Consider the following 22263-nt stretch of genomic DNA (forward strand, 5'->3'; position numbering starts at 1 on the left):
TTAGTTGATATTGAGTTATGCTTGTCTGAAGGCATCAGTCAGTTATTTACTCAGTCAGTCAGTCAGTCAGTCAGTCTGTAGAAAATTCCATTAAATAATTTTAGAAAAAATTCTGTAGCAACTTGTTGAAATCATTTTGGGTCGATCTCAAGGCTTGTTTGGGCTTATTTTTGCCTAACCAATGCTGCCTCATCATCATCTGGGAAAAGTGAGGCTAGTTTTTTGGTGATGTTTTTTATGGGCCACACCTACACCTTTGTGGTCCCTACTACACAGTACTGTCGTACTGTATGATACTATTGTACTGTATGATTAAAGCTACAGTATAGTACCTGCTCTAATCAACACACACATTCAAATGCATTGACTATGTGAAAATTCCAGGTAATTATGACTCCTTTCATTATCACCACCAAAAATGTAAGATCTTGATTGCTCCTTAAGTGTCTGATTGCAGTGAATTGTATACAGGAATAGTGAAAGGAAATAGAAAACAACTTATTAAGTCAGTGTGCATTACACCATATGGCAATACTTTTTGAGGTTAAAGCAAAGCATATAAATATATTCCAATAGTGCATGAAAGATTTAGTTCATGCATGATATATGCCTGTAATAACTGTACACTGTAGTGTAGTAACAACCATTAAACCTCTGAATAGCATGCCCTATTCTTAAATTATTAATATTATGCACTTTGAAGGCACATATGGTGGTAACAATAAGACTAAAACACATACTGTACATGCAATCATCTTTATAATATAAATAGGCTCTGTTGTATGTGAAAAATTCTCAGTGGTATTTGCATGAACTGTAAAGCATAGGAGTAGTCATCAATGTAAAACATGGAAAATGGTATTGGATAACTGAGAAGTAAGCTACAAATACAGCTTATTACAGTAGCTAGATGTAGAATTTTCGGGTTAGCATGTTGCTTTAAAACAAAATAATTATATTGTTAATAATTGGATGTGTGTGGACACCTTTTTGCAAATGCTTAAATTTTAAACTATCTATACATGTGTAAAATGACATCCTCTATGTTATCTCTATCAAGGTACATAGTTATGTAGATAATGTCTTCACAATAACTGCAATCAAATATGCATGGTCATTTGGGATACTTTGGCAACAAGATGCAAGAGTATCCAATCACTTTAGTTCCTTTAAAAGTAACAGATGTCTTATAACTTGTTTCTTGGGTATAATCACCAGCTCCAAAATTGAATGTGCCATCCTAAATTGCAACAGAAAATATTTGATGATATGCAGTGGAAAATAGACCACAGTGTTAGTTATTGCATTCTGATGTGAGTATTATGTTAGTTAGTGATCAAGACACATGAAATGATGTGTGGCCAGGTAAAGCCAGTGTGGGAGCACAACAGATAAGTGTGTATTATACAGAAACCAAGTAAACACCATTTTTACTCATCCATACCTCAATAGCATCTGAAAATAAGCTAGCTAATTTTGCTGTGCAAACTCCCTTGCACCTCCTAAACCAAATTTGAGTCAGCCATCACTGAGATGTGTGCCTTCAAAGTTTGTTTTATGCTCTTCGTACTTTTCTTTATCTTCTAATTTTGCTACACTTAGCTAGAAGCCTAGAACAAGTTGATGTTATGCTACACCTAACTTCAAAAACCCAGGCACCCATGTAGTTAATATTATCCTTTGATAACTAAATAGGGAATTAATCAAATATTTAGTTATGTACAAATATACCATGCATTTAACTATGTAATTAGAGCTACCAGCAAATCCATAATTGTATTTTGTTATTTACTAATTATTTTGTACTTAATCAATTACGTTGCTATGCACTGCTAAGGGAGCGTAGCTCAGGGGCATCTGAGTAAAGGTGAAAGTGGTAAGGCTCAGTCCTTATGCTGCTAAAGGCAGCTAGTCTATGTGGTTCTGGGGGCATGCTCCTCCAGGAAAAAATACATTTTGAGATGTTATTTTGAGGCAATTTTGGGCTGTAATACTGTGTGCAAGGTGCTAGCTAGCTACCTTACAAGTGCCAATGCTAAGGCATATGCCATTTGAACTTACCAATTAAGAGATAAATTGTAAGGATGTTTCCAAAGTAGAGAAACAAAGCCAAAGCTAAATATTAATTTTAGAGGTGCTTAACATGGGTGAAGTGGACATGAAGTTTTTGAAAGTGTTGTTTATATCAACTGTTGCCATTAAACAAATGCTAAATAATGCATATTCACTACTTTTAGTCTTTGGCTTCATCAAGTTTAAAAGTTTTTCTTAATTTCAGCCAAAAAGTGGTGAGGCTCTGGCCTCACTGGTTGCACATACTCTGACACTCTTGGCGTAGCTTGAACAAACCACTTTAAACTACAAATTATGCACAAAAGTGTCTTCTCAACTGTTTTATAGCCTGTCTATCATTTTTATCTTTAGAGTTAAGCCTTGAGGATTTTTATTTGTATAAGCAAAGGACATGGCCCCTTTCATCTTGAAAGGATACAGTGTTTCTGGTAGCCTACAAGGTCCGCAACATTGTTTTAAGTTGTTAAACCCAAAGGGAAGGTCTTTCACAAAATCTGTAGAGTTGCCACAACCATACTTCTGACCACCAAAAAGAAACCACCTTAGAGCAAAGTTTACATGTGCAGAAGTTTTATACAGACTTCATTAGCTTTCAATTCTTACATGCCAGCTGCTTTTACCATTTAATGGTTTTGCTCATGTGGACAAAAATAGATAGGTAGATAGGGACACACACATTTTTACAAAAACAATTTCTGTAGGTGTGTGACTGGTTTGAAATTGTGTGGGCTTTATCTGATTCACTTGAAATTGTGGAGGGTAGTAAGAACACATTACAGCACACGTACAGTACAGTTTCTGTATAGGTTGGATCAGATATCACTATTTTTGAAAATCACAAATGTGATTTGTATGTATTTAGGGTGTTTTGCTTGAAGGAATGACTTGAAAATCAGTCTGTGCATGAAGTAGCCATCACCTCTTGTGGTTTGAAAGTAATCAGGTTAAATGGCCATAGAGTTATAACAAAAGACCCAACCATGTGTTACAGGCACACATGAATAAAAAACAACAACTTGTTGTTATGCCTACCAGACACAGGTCACCCTGTTAGAGAGTTTAGCTACACAACAAGTCATGCTGTAGAGAATTCAGCTACATAACACCCTGTAGAGAGTTGAGCTATGTTACATGCCATATTCAGTAACATTACAAGTCAAACTGTAGTGAGCTCAGCTACACTATAAATCGTCCTGTAAGTTTAGCTGCAAACAAGTCACCCTGTTGAGAGATCCACTAGATAACAAGTCACCCTGTAGAGAATTGAGCTGTGTTACAAGTCACCCTGTAGGGAGTTCAGCTACAATCAAATCATCATGTGGAGAGTTCAGCAACATTACAAGTTACCCTGTAGAGAGTTTAGCTTCAAACAATTCACCCTAACTGTAGAGTATTTAAGCAAATCATCCTGCATTGAGTTCAGCTACATAACAAGTCACCATTTGTGACTGGATTTTGTTCCAAATCGCACATAAGAAGTTCGAGATAAACAGTTTTAAAGAATTCAAGTCAGTATAACTTGCCAAGAATATCAAGCATGTGTATGAAATTTACATGAAAGATGCATTAATCCATTACCTTTCAGACCACTTCCAGTACTTGTAGCTGCTTGTAGATTTTCCCACCAAATAAGAGAAAATCTGAGCAGTTGGACAAGTAAAGTAGTATCATGAATGCTTACATAGGGGTGAGAGGGGCAAGAAATAGACTTCAAAATGGAGGCAGACCACGATTGAAGCCCAGGCACAAGATTACAGGGCTGTGCTGGCTTCTTAATGGCTGGTATGCAGCAAAATCAACAAAAAATGTTTGGCCAACAATATCAGGCCATCCACCAGCAAACCACTGATTCTTACCAAGCCAGGCCCTTCACAATGGCAGAAAATGCTATTAGATCCCACACCACACAGAAAAGATGTCTCTTAAAACCAGCCTTGAGTAGTTTAAGTAATGCTGAGGGTCAATTCTATTAGTGTGATAGTGTAGCTATCCACTGGTTGGTGTTAGTTCGATTTTGCCTGATGTCTGCAATTTGGATCAGTTTTGTAAAATAATTATCTGGTCACATTTAGGGAGTTCAGCTACATAACTATTAACAAGTCACCTTGTAGATGCTTTAGCAACAAACAAGTTTCTCTGTTGAGGGTTCTACAAGTCACTCTGTAGAGATATGTTACAAGTCAACCTGTAGAGAGCTCAGCAACATAACGAGTCACCCTGTAGATATATAGTTCAGCTACAAAAAGTCACTCAGTAGACAAATTTTACAGTGCCAAATTTGTTTTAACATAACAATTCAAATAGATATATAGACCACATACTGAAATCTGCACTCTTCTTCATTCCTGTAGCAGGGGAGGATCCAGGTTTGGCAAGGGGTGCTCCAGGTTTGGCAAGGGGATGCTCCAGGTTAGTAGGTATATGGAGTAAGGGGTCTGGAAGGCACGGCCCTCCAAAAGCTAAAGCCATTCATATGTTTCAGGACTGAAAATTTTGATGTAGCTAGAGAAGTTTTATGCACAAATATCGATACTGCTTTTTAAGTGGACTGTATTGATTAAAAGTTTTACAGGGATCAGTGACAGTCATGAGTATAGCTATATATAAATGAGCACATGCAAAGGACCATTGTAAGAATAGTACCTGTGATTTCATTTTCAAAATATCCTTAGCAAGCTAAGTGTGCCCATGCATGGGATAGTGCTGCAGATGCTAGTTTTCATACTCAGCAGCTATTCAATAGTGTTATAGTTGGTGACTATTCTATTAGAGTATTTGATTGACTGCTCTATTAGGGTAACTCAATCTTGTATAATTCTGTTGGTGGGGGAGGGAGGGCATGTACCCCCTGTGCCCCCCAAAGTGATGTCTATACTAAAAGAGCCAAGCTGAAAAGGGTTGGCCCAAGAAAAGCCAGGATGTAAAAAGTTGTGACATCTATAAGGCAGCAGCTGAGAAATGGCTACAATGATGTTAACAGTGTTGGGAGTAATGCGTTACATAAGTAACGCGTTACGTAATATTATTACTTTTGTGGTAACTAAGTAATATAACAAAATACGCTATAAAAACAGGTAATATAACTCAAGTTACTTTACTTACAAATGTAACACGTTACCTAAGTAATATAGTCACTATAACGAGTCTAATATTACGTAATATTATTACTACAGGTAATGAAGTTACTAATCTCGTTAGTTGTCCTCTGAGTAATGCCTAGCCACAATGAAGTAATGAAGCCTACTGAAGGAAGCTTATTCACCAGCTTCTTACTTATAACCAAGATTTGCACATTGTCCAACAATGCAATCATGTCACATGATAAAGTGGTAGTTTCACACGTGACAGCTTAAGGCTGTGGACACAAAGTAATATAATATGTAATATTATTATAGTTACTTTATTTTATGAGTAATATGTAACTGTAACTAAATAGTTCAGTTGCAAGTAACATGTAATATGTAACTAGTTACGTTTACAAAGTAACCTGCCCAACACTAGATGTTAATGCCATTCACTTTTATTGATTACATTGTCATCATTAAAAGTGATTGGCATTAACATTATTGCAGCCATTTCTTGGCTGCCATCTTTGAGGGGACTGCACCCTTTCTCATAGCTGGCTGTTTTCGTATACATTGCATACAATGACATGTACATGAATGCAGTAATAAATATTCATATTACTGTACTGTGCACATACAATACTGTTAATTTGTTAGTCATGCAATTAGACTACATATCTGACTGGATGGACAGATTTGATATGTCGTGCAAATTAGCTTCTAAATAAGACATTTAAACATGAATATCTACCTATTTAATAGTAGAATCAATCCTATGTATATACATGCCTTAAAATGTTTTTAAAACTTTTGTGTGCTTTTTGGTATCACATAAGGTATAAAATTCTAATTGTTGCAATGCTAGACCATAGGGGTGAATTTCCAAAATTGCATATTAAATATGTCCGGTATTTAAGCTAGGGTTGAGACAAATAGTTTGAAGCTTCGAAGCTTTGTTCGGTTTCATAACATTCAGCTGCTGCTTTACCCCGGCCCCACAAAAGCTTCATAACCATGGATACTAGAAAGTTAATCCAGTTGCACAAGTATTGTCACTCCTTGTGGAAGCTGCCATTTATGTATTTTTTGGTTATTTATAGTTTAAACAATGGTTGTACTGGAGTTATAACAAAGTGTAGGAGTTTGTACTACAGTGTACAGTACCCCTAATAACCATCGATTGTATTCATTAATTGTTGACATGATACATATTTGTAACAAAGCTTCAAAACTTCGGTAACATTTTCAAAAGAAGTTTCAGAGGATGTATCTGTACCATAGGTGGCGGAAAGGGGGGGGCTAGGGGGCTAAAGCCCCCCCCCTCAGAATGATATCACACCGAAATTATCTTTCTTGGAGTGGGGCTGAAAACCGTGATAAAGATCGAGATACTCTAATAGAGCAGTCACTCTAATAAAGTAATCAGTGTGTAGCGAGCTATGTAAGGATTTTTATGTAGTTTATCAGCTAGAAATGGTAGCTGGTGAGGTGGAAAGCTCTTGTCAGTTGGTTGTGACCTTTTTTTTTTTTTGGTCTCACCTTACCAAACTATAGAAATAAGTCTGGGTCAGCCTAGCCCCCCTCATATCAACTACTTCCTCCGCCGCTGATCTGTACATTTGTTCCAACCCTAGTCTAAGCATATTAAAATCTCTTATATACTTGGTTCATGTTTTGGTTGTACAGGAGTTGCAACATTGGCTAAAGTATAGCTAGCTACACACTCCATCACTCCATACAATATTTGAAGTGACAGTGATTGGATATATAACAAGAGAAATTCAATTTTTGTGTACATTTCACCATGGATAAAGCAAAATCAGTACTACAGCTTCAGTTGTAGTAAAGTGCTATACTATATGCATTTCTCACCAAACCGTTTCTTCAGCAACTTTATGTCAGTAGTGCATGCCTTGAAAGAATATAAACTCAAAAAACCCTTGTATATATTCACTGTTCACACACAATAATTATATTGTTATGCTAAAATCATGCATCATGATCATTGACATGCAACCATGCATACAAACTTACATCAGTTGATCCATTAACAGTTTGGCTATGTTTTGTAGCAGTGAAATTGAAGTCTTTTGCTACAATCATTTGTGTGCTAAGCATTGGAAATGATCCCTTGTTTTTACTGCTAAGTTCCCCAGTAGACCAACTGCCAGATTGTTCTCCAGGAATTTTGAAATTGTTAAGCTTCAATATGTCAAGGTTCAACCAAGGACGGTTAATTTGGACTGCACGTACATTCAAAGATAACTGAACTTTCAAGTCGCTTTTATGATTGCTGTTGTTGTTGCTATCATCATCATCATTATCCTTCTCTGCACTTGTATCTTTTGAACCTCCCAAAGCTTTGTATAGATTATGCTGTTCATTATCATCCTGACTTTCATCCACAGTAATCTGTACAATGATAAATACTGTACATCAGTTGAAAACACAAGCAAGACAATGTACGTCAGTAAGAAAAAACATTATATTATATATAGTTTTTATTATTCTCATACAATGCATTATGCAAATTTAATGTTATGTTACCGTATCCCACTGATCATCATCATCAGGCTGGCTTGGATCAAACCACTGGTACCAGTTGCCTGGGATCATCGACACATCATAATACTTCAATACATTTCCAACACCAGGTGAGGTCACAGTTCGCAAGTAACTTTTGAATTCTACAAGAAGAGTTGTAGAATTATATATTGGCTGTTGTTTATAAACAAGCAACAGGAGATAAAATCATACAGTATGATAGTACCATATAGGGATCACAGAAGTTTGCACTTTCTCAAAAAAAAAAAAAAAAAATTAGGAGAGAGTAAACTATCATTAAGATGTCAAAAACACAAACAATTACATATACCTCAGACACATGTGACTATACAGATGTGCAAAAGCAGTATAGGCATGGCAAGGAAGCTGTAAAAATAAAATAAAGTTACAATACAAGTGCAACACACACACAAACAAACAAACAAAGACAAACTAAATGTTCCAATCAACACAATCATGTGCCGAAAAACATTTGTTGAGAACAACTGATTACTTTATGAGCAGCATTGTCCAGTATAGTTCTACAAGTATCTGCAGACTGGTGAATTACTACTTGTAGGACCATTATGGAGTCTGAAAGATAATGACCCAAACAACCGATTTCAATAGTGGAATACTGATGATCATAGCCTAGGCAATCTAACTCTGAGATTAATAGTCAGGGAATTGAATTTTGCAGGACTTACATTCATAAGCGGTGTGGAGGTGTTCTACAGAGTTAAATGGACATGTAAGTTCCAATAGTCGGATCTCACACCTTTGCTCACTAAAAATTACAATAACTATCAGGGTGATATGAGGTAGTCAAGATAGATGGTGGAATGGTTGCTAAAGGAGCATCACTATAGCTCTGTAACCATTGATATCAGCAAAAACAGTAGTAGTTATCACCACAGTATTTCTGGATATCATTTGTGAACAAAACAATACTTCGTCATGCTGGTAGCTAGGTGTATCTACCTTGCTAAAGTTCAATGGGACAGCCATTCAAAATAATATACACCGTATGTGCAGATGTTGGTTGAACAGAATTATAAAGGTGACAAGTAGAACTAGTCTGAATTTGGCACCGTTGTAAATTTTTGGGATTGGAAGAGAATCAGGGGAGGCCCTCAGGATCAATGATATGTTGGCCGATATATTATACAGGCTTGTTTAGTGAGCCTTTTGGTATATCACAGTGTGTTGGGCAGTGCATACAATACACACAAATTACAACAGGAATATTTTAACAACTTATATATGTCTTCGGATAGTTCAAGGCTGTGGGACTTTGGACACCGAGTGTCAGCTTTCTTGGCTTCTTTGTCTGGTGGCAGCAGCCTTGCAAAGTCATTTCCGATTAATACGTATATTTGGGAAAAGTCGATTCACGGACACCCACAGTTTACAAATCAGACTTACATCCAATCAACAGTTTTATATGTTCACGTTGTACATCAACTCATCTACTTTCTAAATATCCCCAGTTTATTTAATCAAATCCTTTAAATCACGAATTACAAATCAAATAAAATGAGATGTCACTAGAGTAATAATCACACCATGAATTTAAGTCTATGGAAGTATACGGTATTTGTAAAAGTATATGGTACACATTTTCCATATACTTAATCAAGTTTCTGTATACTTAAATTTGCTCTAAATACCAGAGCAATGCACTAGGTTTACTCTGGCTCAGCCAATACTCAGTGTTGATTATGCAACACCCAGCCAGAAACTGTAGAGCATTTGATCTCTGGTTGTAGCCAGTTAGCAGGTACACAATACAAGCTAAGGCATGATAATGTTGCTAGATATATTTATTGGTGTTTATGTGGCAAATATGACAGCATTAAAATATTATGGGATTTTAACCATTTCATATCTGTAAGGAGACCTGATATTATTGTAGTAATAAACAAGGGTGCTGCCACCATCAGTTTGATTGATATAGCTGTGCCTGGAGACAAACACATTTCTGCTAAAGAGGAAAAGAAACTTACAAAGTATCAAGATATACAAATTTAGTTTGAAAGAAGAAGAAAACAATAACGATCCCTATAGTAATTGGCCCTCTTGGATCTGTCACAAGGTGGCTTAAGTGCTTTCTGGAACTTTTAGACATAACCTCACTAAATATTACAAAAGACTGCATTGTTAGGAACAGCTGCTACAACTTTGTGGAAAGTTCCACAGCTCTCAGGATGTGGGTAGTACGTATCTCGAGTAGACCAGTTCATGTACATGTTGCATGTTTCTGTGATTTAATCCATAATAGCTAATAATAATAATGCAGTCGTTCAGTTCATATTGCAGTCGTCCACCTCAAGCTGTTCTTCGGTCTGCTGAAGTTGAGAAAAAAAGGAAATATTCTCTAGCTTGTCAAGCACGCCGTGCTAGTTTTACCTACCCCACTTTGCTTTAGTGTTGGTGGTCTACTTGGCGGTGAAGCAAATTTCTTTTTAGGTGTCTAGTTGATGGCTGCCAAGTGGGAAAGTCATAAAGCATTTTCATGGGCTGGGTAAAAGCAAGACTCTCCTTTGCAATCCTTCGTGCTACTATGCTTTGTGTTTGGGGCTCTCGGAGAAGATGGCGGTCAGTGGGGTAGTTGATGGAGCATCTATGTCTGAAGCATTTTAACTGAACAATTTATTTGTTTTTCTTATTGCTATGTTTTGTCTTTGTTGTAAAATAATAGTGATGTCATAGTAAAACAAAAGAATAATAATTACACACACGGACAAAAGACTGGTTTATGCTATTTAATATATCTAAATGTGAACATCTCACCATTTCAAACAAATACACACTACTAAACTCAGAATACAAGATCAGCAACTCTGTTATCAATAAAGTTACATCTGCCAAATATCTTGGAGTTACTATTACTCAAAATCTCTCATGGAAAGACCATATTACAAAAATTACCAACAAAGCCAACTCGACTCGTGAATTTCTACAATGTAATTTAAGACAATGCTCTACTAATGTTAAATCCTTCGCTTACATTACATATGTTAGACCTATAATAGAGTATGCTTTGGTTGTTTGGTTCCCACACACTCAGTCACAGAAGAACCTTCTAGAAATGGTACAATGTAAAGCAGTTTGATTTGTTTTAACTCTTATATTAGAAACACCAATGTGACAGCTTTACTTAATAGATTGGATTGGCTAACGCTAGAGGACAGGAGAAATTATGCTAAAGTTACTATGTTCTACAAAATGCTACATAATGCAGTTTCAAATGACTTTCTACCATATCTTCACCCATCTTGGAGCATCGAGAACAAGGGTACAAGTAATGAAATCTACAGGGGGTATTGTCAAATTGACTAGAAAATGGTTCCATAGAAATATCTTCAGCTTTACTTTGATTACTTTTAAAGACTGAGACAAGTCAATTATTGGTAGGGAATTCCACAGTCTGGGTAGGCGATAAAAATATGAATTCATAATAGGATTGGTGTGGGCAGTCTTGGGTAGAGCTTGGAACCAGCAGATCTTGTAGTACCAGTAGTACAATTAACATAGTTTAGTATGTCGAATTTATCAGATGGATGTTTGATGGATTTGATAAAGATGTCAGCAATTTCATAAGTGTACATTAACGGCATTATACCACACTGGATTAACCTAGATCTGTAGTCTGAATGATAATTAGATAAAATAAATTTGGTGGCTCTTCGCTGTATTTTTTCAAGTAATTCGATGTCCTTTAATAGATAAGGTCTCCACAGTGTTGAGCAGTACAATAATTTTGATCTAACTAGAGTAATGCACAATGATTTACAGGCCTGGGCACTTTCGGAGTCCTTGAATACCCTATGCAGTAAACCAAGCCATTTGTAGGCCTTAGAGGATATCATTTCATAGTGGTCTTGCCCTGTAAGTGAATTGGTAAAAACAATGCCAGCTGGAGGATTCAATAATTGTGTGACCATTGACATTGTAAGTGGAATTGAATTTACGATGGAAGCTCATAAAAACAAACTTTGCCAGGTTAAATGAAAGTAAATTGTTAGCAGACCAGTTAAATAAAGAATTGAGGTCTTTTTGAAGGAGTCCATTGTCAAGCGTGGACAATATTTGTAATGTGTAGGTTATGTTCAGAGCATCCTGAGACTGTTGAACATTTGGTTTGTGGCTGCACTTATCTGGCTGGCCAGTACAAGCATCGACATGATGATGTAGTCAAGTACTGTATTTGCATTGGTTGTTATGTGGGAAGTACGAATTGGAATGTGATGCAATCTGGTGGAGACACTCACCATTTTCATTTCAGGAAATGAAAAGGTGAAATTGCTATGCGACTTCAATATTTACACTAGAAGACCAGACATCACTGTCATTGACGAACTTAATAATTTGGTAACTTTTATTGATGTAGCTGTCCCATCTGACAGAAGAGTAAACTGATAAGGAGAATGAGAAGATTGAAAAGTATCAGGACTTAAGGATTGAGATTGGAATAAGAAGACTAGAGTTATATCAATAGTTATTGGTGCACTAGGAGCTATTACAAAGTGATTTAGCAGATTTCTTAAGGACCTCCAGCTACAAAAGCCTAACCCCTATATTCTTCAGAAAACTGCCATCCTGGGAACTGCCAAAATACTTCGCAGAGTTCTTCAACTCTCAGATCTAGGATAGATCCAAGATGGAGAGTTTATAACTACTAGTTGCAGTTTTATGTATACTGTGTTTAATAAATAATAATAATAACATTCTTAAGTCCTGTCATTTCCGTATATTTCTTTTGTATAGACTGTATTCCAAATGAGGTCACGAAATAAAATGGCTGTGGCTATTTGGGGGTATTCTAACAATTTCAAGTGAGAGTTCCAATGGGGCTTAATAAGATTCAAACCATTATTTAATCCTGGAAGAAGATATTGACCTAAAACTAACAGGTATACAGTTATAAAATCTATTCTCTAACACCGGGTTAGAATTTTTCAGCTGGCTTTCAAAGTTTAGAAGAAATACTATTGTTTCTTTGCTGTGAATAACCAAACCAGGTAGTTTCACCTCGATATCCTTGTTTGTTAGTCTCTATATCAATCTTCGAAATCTCGATTGCCATTGGTGATAATACTCGAAAATATAAGAGTCCCCCAAATATAAACTTCGTGTGACGTAATTTGGAATACAATCTCTGTGTTGCAATCAGTTTAGTCTTGTGGGCGCTGTGCACCTGTTTCGGCACGTTTGTACAAGTCTGGCCAGTGATCCAATTAGTCTGGAAGCCAGCCGGGTGCATAAAAAGTGTTAATATATCTGTGGCCAGCTATATGTAAAATTCGAATTTTGGAATCTGGAATCTTGGCTTAGAATCCGGAAATTTTGCAAAAAAATTGGTGAGATTCGAAATCTTACACGCGATTTTTTCAAAACTCGGGCTTGATGGACTACCCTTGTCTACCACTCCCAGCACAAAGAATGGCACGTGTTGGACAACTGAAAGAGACAACAAAAAGTAGAGTAACGCTGCCACTGCCAGCACGTTACTCATGATCAACAAGCGGGACTCCACTTGCACTAAATCCATTGGTAGTAGAGTCCTAGAGTAAACACCATCGGACGAGCGTGCACCTCCAATGCATTGAATGGCTGATCGGAACAGAGAGAAACCATAGATATTATATTATTATATACTACTCACCCGGGATTGCGTACCGCCGGTTTTCAAAGGAACAATCCGCGTTGTACTCGTTACACTTTTCCTTTGTAGTCTACCACGAAAGTGTTGTACCCAGTGTTGTACTAGGCGACATAGTACTGTAGTTTTACAGCATCATATCTGCTACCCTCTATAGTTCCAATGGCTAGGGGACAGATCCTAATCGGCTAAGTATCGAATGAGCTAGTAAATCGGCACGAGCTGAGTGGTACAACAGTGGTGTCCGCTTCGTGTTGCTTGGAAGGTGTTTGGGGATTTCAGATCTTGTTAAATGGCTAAATATGCCACTTACTATGACGCTGTTGGTTGAGTGGACACAGACTGACGGTTTAAGATAGGTATGACTATTGTAGCCTGGTTTTCTGACTCGTTACTCTATGAAATGGGTATCACTCTTTTTACCCTATTTCATATCCCTATAGAACTTAGACAAAAAACCGGTGAACCAAAAGGCGAAAAAAAGTGAACCCGGGATCCCAGTGTATAGTCCAGTGTCGCTGCTAGCTCGCTTGATTCCCTTCTTTTGTATCTTATAAATGTGACTAACGAAATAAGCTGTATATAGTAAGAAGAAACTAACGAAGAAGAAACTAAAGCTGAACTCCAACCCTAACCCTAACGCTAATACTACTAGACGCTTCCCCTAAAGTCGAATACTCGCGGCAACTATTTGACGCTTCCTCTAAAGTTTTTATTTATTTTTTTATTCCGGCCCTAATGGCACTCCCATCCTCCCCGATCTCTAGCTAGAAGTTAAACCTAATTTAATTTATAAATGACAAAAAGCAGAAAAAAGAAAAAGCAACTAAGGCCACTACAATGAGATAACTTGTTTCTCATCAACCGCCCGCACCAAAATTTTCTTTTGCCCATGCAAACTCATTATTGCACGAGATTGCAGCATGGCTTTTTTTTGAGTGTAGTGTTAGTGGATTTAATTATCACATAGAAAAGCACTATTTCTATGGAAAACTGCAATCCCATTGAGATACAGACACTATTTTTGAGGCTTTTTTTTACTTCTGTGTTGATTAGAGTGCTTTCTGGAGCATCAACAACCACCAAGGCATCAACAGTGAGTGCTACAGTGTATATACACTAGCATTGGTACTGTGACCTGCATGCCCTATGTGTAGGAGGGCCATCATATCTTACTGAAGAGTCATAGTAGCTTTAGTGTTGCTACTTCTGCCACAAGCTTGCACAGCCCCTCCCCCTAATAAAACTGACTAGCCTACACGTGCTAACACCGCTGCTGTACTGGGGTATGATACATGACCCCAAGACTGGTGGAAGTCTCGTAAAGGACATGAAAGCTTTGTTACTGAAGTTGAAGTTTATGTGAACTCAGTCGGAGTTTTACCCTTAGTGTGCACCAGTGCTTGGTGTGCACCCAGCCAATAACCTAAAATAAAGGATTAATTTATTATACTGGTTTTGTACAAATATATACATCCTGCAATTTATAGCTATGGCTTGTGCAATAATGAGATAACCCGCCCGCCCGCATGTGTTACTCTATGAGAAGTTGATGAGAAACAAGTTATCTCATTGTAGTGGCCTAAACCTACAGAGCCTACACAGACCTACAAAAACACCGCATGGACCGCCAGCATACACACAGAAAAAACCCCCGGAACAAGGGCCTTAAGAAGAAAGCCCTGCAGACTACTGACCAAACTGCAGGGAGTGGGAGCATGAAACAGAGTTCAACTCCCATAAAGGACTGCCAGGCAACAGGCTAAATAGATGTAAAAATGTCCGGGCATTGTGGCGCCACAGACAAACAGAGTTGCTCTAGCAGATGGCGGTATGCTAGGCCACGAGAAATGCCACTCCTGGTGGTTGTCCTCAAAGCAATATCCTGTAAGACAGGACGACTAGCAGCAGACCACAAACCTAAGGACTCAACCACCAGGGTAACAAAGACACCTCCAGCAGCCTGTACAAGCTCATCATGGTAAGCATCCTTGCCTTCTTCTCCCTTAGCAGCAGCCACACCTGCTGAAACTGCAGACCGACCCAACAGAGATTCTTGTAATGGACAACGCACAGTAACATCGAAGTACGCAGGCTTCCCATGCACAAAGTCAGGGTGAAAAACATCACCCGGGCGATCCAATCAGGAACCAGCACACCGTTGCTCTTTACGGCAACCAGTGTTGTCCTGAAGTAAAGCATGATATATCACATCACATAAAGCATCGTGCCTGCGTATACGCATGGGCTCGCGCATGGGTCCATGTCCACAGCCCAGCTGATGATCACCAAATTGATCAACAACACTACCACATGGGCAGTGAACTGGAGAAGTGGCAGAAAAGAGAGGGACACCAAGCCAGTATCGAAGAGAACATACAAACTCCTAGTCTCGTGCCCAGACCGCTTTTTTTCTTTTTGTGTGGGGGCGGAGAAAAAAAGGGTCTGGTGGATCTCCAATACATTTTATAATCCTTTACTCCAATACTTTTTTCTCCGCCCCCACACAATAAGAAAAAAAGCGGTCTGGGCACGAGACTAACAAACTCCTGTGAGGACATGGATAGGCCTAAAGAATCACAAGGAATGGCCCGAAGCCATGAACTGGTACAGGGGTCAGCAGAAATTGAACGAATTCTGGCTTGGTCCCGAATGGTAAGTGAATTAAGCAAAAGGGTCTGACGAGCAATATCAAGTTTATGTTGGAAAACACGCTGCCCACAAGCTGGATGGATAAGATCAGGAAGGGAATCACTGTTAATCAAGGGCAGCAGAATTGAGGTAGCAACATCCTGATCCGGGATGGAAGGAAACACGTCAGGACCCCCACTAAAAGACTGGAGCATACGATAACACAATTCTTGGGAGCTGAAACAAGAGCCTAAATAGGCTGCTGAAGAGGTATTGGTAGCTTCACGCAAACCCAAAACCTCCCATAGAACACGGTAGAGTAGCCTGCAGCCAAGATAAGTCAGATATTGAAGATTTGCAAATACGACCTAAAGCAGATCGAAGATTATAATCGAAACGTTCAAGTTGAGAAATAACGCAATTTGGGGAAATAGTACGCAAGAGATGGTTAAGTTTACGAACACCCAGACAACTTCGGAGAAGATGGAGTTCAACTTGAGGGTTCCCCAAACCCCCAAGACGGTCCTGAAGAGAAGCCACCTTATTAACAGCCTTGCCAACAAATGACAAGAAATAATCAGAGGATCCCCACACAGAGGAACCAAGAAAGGCAGCTCCTTCCTCTTGCAACAACGAAATACGGGTGACAGACGATGGACACTCCGGAAACGACTGATTACCAGAAGGCCAAAAGATCTCACATTTAGATAAATTAGGGTAGAGACCAAAACTCGGACCCCGCTGTACAAGCCACTGTTAAAAATAAAGAGTAACCACCACTCTGAGAGTTCCCAGTGTAGGGAGGATTTAACACCCCATGGAGAGTAACCAACACTCTGAAGAGAATAACCATTACTCTGAAGAGTAAGCGACACCACCTTCAGAGCAAGTGTTACTCCCCAGTTACTCCTTTAGAGTAACGGTTACTCTCCAGGGGTGTTAAATCCTCCCTACACTGGGAACTCCTTGAGAGTTGTGGTTACTCTTCATTTTAACAGTGAAGCATTTGCAAAAAGGAGGCAAGGCTGGAGCGCGTACCCACCAAGGTTCCGTCATCCAAGTACCATAACTGAAAAGCCAGTCCAGCTGGGAAAGTAACACTGGATAAAAAATCAATAAAGGACAAGGGAAAACAGTAATGGTCCAAGGGGATCACCCTGCTGTATGCCAGTCGAGGATGCAATCCGGTGGGGGCCAAAACATAGTTCCCCAATGCAGCAGTAAGACCACTGCACCCAGCTAAACAATTCTGGGAGATCAGATCGACAGCGTGATAGAAAGGAATCCCGGCTACACTCATTAAATGCATTGGTCATATCCACCTTTAAGCAACATAGTTCACAATTAGAGCCCACAGTAGCAAGGATGGTACGAAGAGAATGTACAGCAGCTTCTAATCCATTACGAATACCTACACCAACCTGACCATGAGGAAGTAGCAAACTAGGAAGTGAATCACGCACAGACACACAACATACCTTGCTGACCAGACGACGAAGGCTCTCACCAACAGCATTTGGACGAAAGGCACCAGAACCCTTTACCAATGCAGTCAATGGTGCACCACAAAACCAAGGAGGAAGACGAGAATCAAGCTTACCAGTAAGCAAGGCATTAACACATCTTGTCAGGTTGGACATGACATTCAAAAGCAGCTGGTGAAGTTGAACCGCACACAGCATCCAATAAATGCTGAGGACGGAGAGCTGAGCTACCAGGAGAGGTTCCCTTGGGAAAGGAACGCAACGCATACAACACAACCGAGGGCTCAACTACAAGAGAAACAGGGACATCACTGGACCGGGAAGGAACTACATTCTGAGGATGACGATGGATCAAATCATCCCGAGCTGCAACATTGTCATAGGAAGCAACACCCCTAGCGCCTATAGAGCACGTAGCGCATCATCAGTGTCCATCTGAGGCCCAGCGAAAAGCACGTCTAATGTTTGCCTTCTCCAAAGACTCAGCAGAAGTAGCGACAGAACGAGCTAAAGAGCCCCGCTGCAGAACACCTGCAGCTTGCCAAAGATCTAAGATACCACCAACACCAGATTTCCACTTGTTCAAACGATCACACAACAAAGAACCAACCAAATAGCGCTTCTTTTTACCAGCACGAGGGGGGAACAGAGAACAAGTTTTGGAAACAACAACAATCTTACAAACCCCCATAATTTATGCTGCAAGGAAAAGCAAAGGTCTTTACTAAACACCGAGGCTAACAGAGGCCGAACAGAACGGGGAATGTAACGAATTGTATGCACATTCAAATTGAGTAAGGAGCTCATCAGAGTATCAAAAATTAGGGTCTCGATAGATTTATATTCAAGAGGAAGAGAACCAGTGAAAGTCATCATCACGTTTACCAGGCAAACGTAAGGTTAGCGTTAGGGTTAGTGATGAGTTCAGCTTTGGTTTCTTCTTCACTGGTATGGGTTAACTATATAGTATTTTATATTTGTAATATTTAAATAGTACAAAAACAAGAGGAGTAGCCAGCAAGCAACGGTGGTAGAGCGTGGGTACTCCAAACCTGGATGTGCGAGTCCGAGCCTCGGTAACATCGCACCTTTTTCTTCGTTTCTTACCGTATGCGTAAAAAGTTTCGAGATAGAAAACTTTCGTAGATGAGCGACTATGACAAGATTCGTAGCAAAATTTTCGTATCTAGGCAGTCACAGTAGCTAATTATATGCATAATTGCTGGATTAGGAGGAAAATTTTCGTAGGTGAAAGGTGATCTACGAAAATTTTCCGCCTCGAAAATTTTTACGTATACGGTATACCTTTTTGTGTCAAGATTAAAGCTGAACCCTACCCTAACCTGATGTTTGCCAGTTAAACATAATGGTGACTTTCACTGTCTGTATGAAGTTAAGTTTCTTCGCTCGCTCCAACCCTAGCTCGCTTCGAACTCACCCAAAACTTACCTTCATACTAGTGTGTTTGATACTCGAGTTATAGGTGACACTTCCTAATGTTTCTACAACAAACGACCGGCTAAATAAATATCTGCACGGTGACCGGTGACCGGCTAAACATACACTTCGTATTATATTAGGCCACTACAATGAGATAACTTGTTTCTCATCAACTTCTCATAGAGTAACACATGCGGGCGGGCGGGTTATCTCATTATTGCACAAGCCATAGCTATAAATTGCAGGATGTATATATTTGTACAAAACCAGTATAATAAATTAATCCTTTATTTTAGGTTATTGGCTGGGTGCACACCAAGCACTGGTGCACACTAAGGGTAAAACTCCGACTGAGTTCACATAAACTTCAACTTCAGTAACAAAGCTTTCATGTCCTTTACGAGACTTCCACCAGTCTTGGGGTCATGTATCATACCCCAGTACAGCAGCGGTGTTAGCACGTGTAGGCTAGTCAGTTTTATTAGGGGGAGGGGCTGTGCAAGCTTGTGGCAGAAGTAGCAACACTAAAGCTACTATGACTCTTCAGTAAGATATGATGGCCCTCCTACACATAGGGCATGCAGGTCACAGTACCAATGCTAGTGTATATACACTGTAGCACTCACTGTTGATGCCTTGGTGGTTGTTGATGCTCCAGAAAGCACTCTAATCAACACAGAAGTAAAAAAAAGCCTCAAAAATAGTGTCTGTATCTCAATGGGATTGCAGTTTTCCATAGAAATAGTGCTTTTCTATGTGATAATTAAATCCACTAACACTACACTCAAAAAAAAGCCATGCTGCAATCTCGTGCAATAATGAGTTTGCATGGGCAAAAGAAAATTTTGGTGCGGGCGGTTGATGAGAAACAAGTTATCTCATTGTAGTGGCCTTACTTACAGCGTTCTTAAATGTATCGAGATCAATTGTGTCAATGTCAGAAATTTGTAGGGAGTTCCATTGAATAATATTTCGATGGAGGAAGGAGTATTTGTACACTATTTACACCGTGACCGTTAGCTAACCGGTTAAATATTATAAATTTGCTTGCACTTCTTATAGGTTACCTTCTCTCATTGGGTTCAGTGTGCTCGCAAGAGGTCCTTGTTCCCATTCATCTATAGCCTTCAAATAAGGAGTCACTGTTTCACGAATGGCATCATAATGCATGTATTCATCAGTGACAGGAAATTCTTTGTCAAAATGAGATTTCCATTCATCTTCGTATTTTTCTTGAAACTCAAGCTGCATTTGAACTTCCTTTTTACGAAACGCTCTTTCCTTTTGGAGATATTCCTCATAAAATTCCGAACGTTTTGTGTTATATTTATCATAGAGGACTTTTTTTGCCTTTTCAAATGCTACTTGTTGCTGTGGGCCAGCACTAGGTCCTGTTCCTTGAGTCAGCAGTTGTTCCCACTTAATAGAAATTCGCGAACCTGTTGCACTATAGTTAGTGGCGCATGGGATAGCATTGTCTACCAGTTCAAAGGTTTTGTAGCTCGCCCATTCAGGGACATCATTAATATCGTACTCGGAATAAAGCAGTTTTTGGCCAGTCGCCATCACGAAGACACCCCCATCACCAAACTTCCTGTTTAGCTTTTGCCAAAGAATACGATTAAAACGCGTGCTGCCGATTATCGATGCTATGTCAGCCAGCTTCATTCTTAGTCAAACTCCAGAGTGATGATTGTGGATGTGAGTGTTTATTTTATTGAGGAAAATATGACATTTCTGGGGTGTCTTCATGCAATCCCGGAAAAACTATTCTACTCGAGAAGCTGTAGAGTACGTGCTGGTATTATGGGACAGCAGGGGTTATGGGACACCTTGACGAATCACCACGATTTTTGCATCAATTACCCTCCATGATGAAGTAAACATACCATGTAAATATGGGCTAAATTAAGTTGCCTGGTTTTGCAGTACATATGATTTATCGCAAAATTTAGCCTAACTGCAATCAGGTAAATTCTGAACGCTGCACATTTTCGCACTACTATGTATACTAATACTAGCTAGCTCCATTTTCTGCTAGAATGAGTACTCTAAGAACCTTCAAATGTGAGAAATGCCAAATTTTTACCGGTTTGGTTGGTTAAAATTCACCTCACTAACCTCTGTTAGTAGCATAGCTTGCAGAATAAAGGGGGCGTGGCTTAAATCTTTTCCAATGTTTAACATCCTAAGTGAGTTGAAACTGACATTAGAATGTTTCACTCATGAATTAATGCAGTAAAACGTTTTTAAAGTCAAGTGTCTCATAATTGCTGCAAGTGTCGCATAATTGTTTAATTGACTGTATTTTGTTTATTCAGCATTTCTTGCTGATATAGCTACCATGATTTGAAAAATTTACTACACCAATAAATAGAGCAATAGTGACTGTAACTACATCCCAAGTTTCAATGCTTTGGGTGATTTATATGGGGTGCCATATGTCTCAAAACTCCAAAAATTGAGATCTAAACTAAATATCGTCGATATTTACTAAACATCGACGATATTTACTAAACATCGACGACTTTGCTAAATATCGACGACTTTTGCTAAACATCGATGATATTTACTAAACATCGACGACATTTACTAAACATTGATGACATTTGCTAAACATCGACGATATTTAACAATTCACCTGCTTTTTCGTTTCAATTTTCTGCGAATCCTTCAGTATAATAATCAGAGGCGTAGCTAAGGGGGGGGCAAGGGGGGGGGCATTTGCCCCCCATCACTAAATGATTTTTTTAAACCTTCGTCACAAGTTTACCAGTATTAAACTGACACGCAAATGACTGTAAATTAGGCCACTACAATGAGATAACTTGTTTCTCATCAACTTCTCAGAGAGTAACACATGCGGGCGGGCGGGTTATCTCATTATCTCATTATTGCACAAGCCATAGCATATTTGTACAAAACCAGTATAATAATCCTTTATTTTTAGGCTATTGGCAGGATGCACACCAAGCACTGGTGCACACTGAGGGTAAAATTCCAAGTAGCGATTTCCAACCTACCAATTTTTCACACATATTTTTGCTTCTTAAATTATACACCTTCAATAAACGTTTCACAAGTTGCCGTTCCAGTAAATAGTAGCCAATGCTTCGTACTTTGTATTGCACTTTACTGGATTAAAATCCATGCGGTATTTATTGAAATACAGCAAATCAAAGTTTGAGAAAAAAAAATCCCCATAGGGAGCCCATACAAATAATTGCGTACGTAATTCTAATTGGAAGAATGTGGCACCTGTGATAGCCGAAGTTTCTGAGTGTTTCCGCGTGAATCTGCTGCTGATGAGGACGAAGAAAGTGGTTCTGGGCAAACCGTATATGCTGATTTCGATTTTGCC

At 39.0% G+C, this 22263-nt stretch overlaps 1 protein-coding gene across 1 annotated transcript; it reads right to left on the reverse strand.

Moving 5' to 3' along the window:
- Positions 1-740: 740 nt before the first annotated feature.
- On the reverse strand, positions 741-20572 carry LOC136236141 (uncharacterized). The gene is made up of 5 exons (XM_066026240.1): positions 19970-20572; positions 7686-7825; positions 7392-7550; positions 7173-7340; positions 741-1240 (listed from the first exon to the last, which is right to left on the reverse strand). The coding sequence occupies exons 1-5, from the start codon at positions 20568-20570 to the stop codon at positions 1115-1117; spliced, it is 1194 nt and encodes a 397-aa protein (XP_065882312.1). The 5' UTR covers positions 20571-20572; the 3' UTR covers positions 741-1114.
- Between the last annotated feature and the right edge of the window lie 1691 nt (positions 20573-22263).

The sequence above is a fragment of the Dysidea avara genome, chromosome 10, assembly GCF_963678975.1.
Source record: "Dysidea avara chromosome 10, odDysAvar1.4, whole genome shotgun sequence".
NCBI classification, from domain to species: Eukaryota; Metazoa; Porifera; class Demospongiae; order Dictyoceratida; family Dysideidae; genus Dysidea; species Dysidea avara.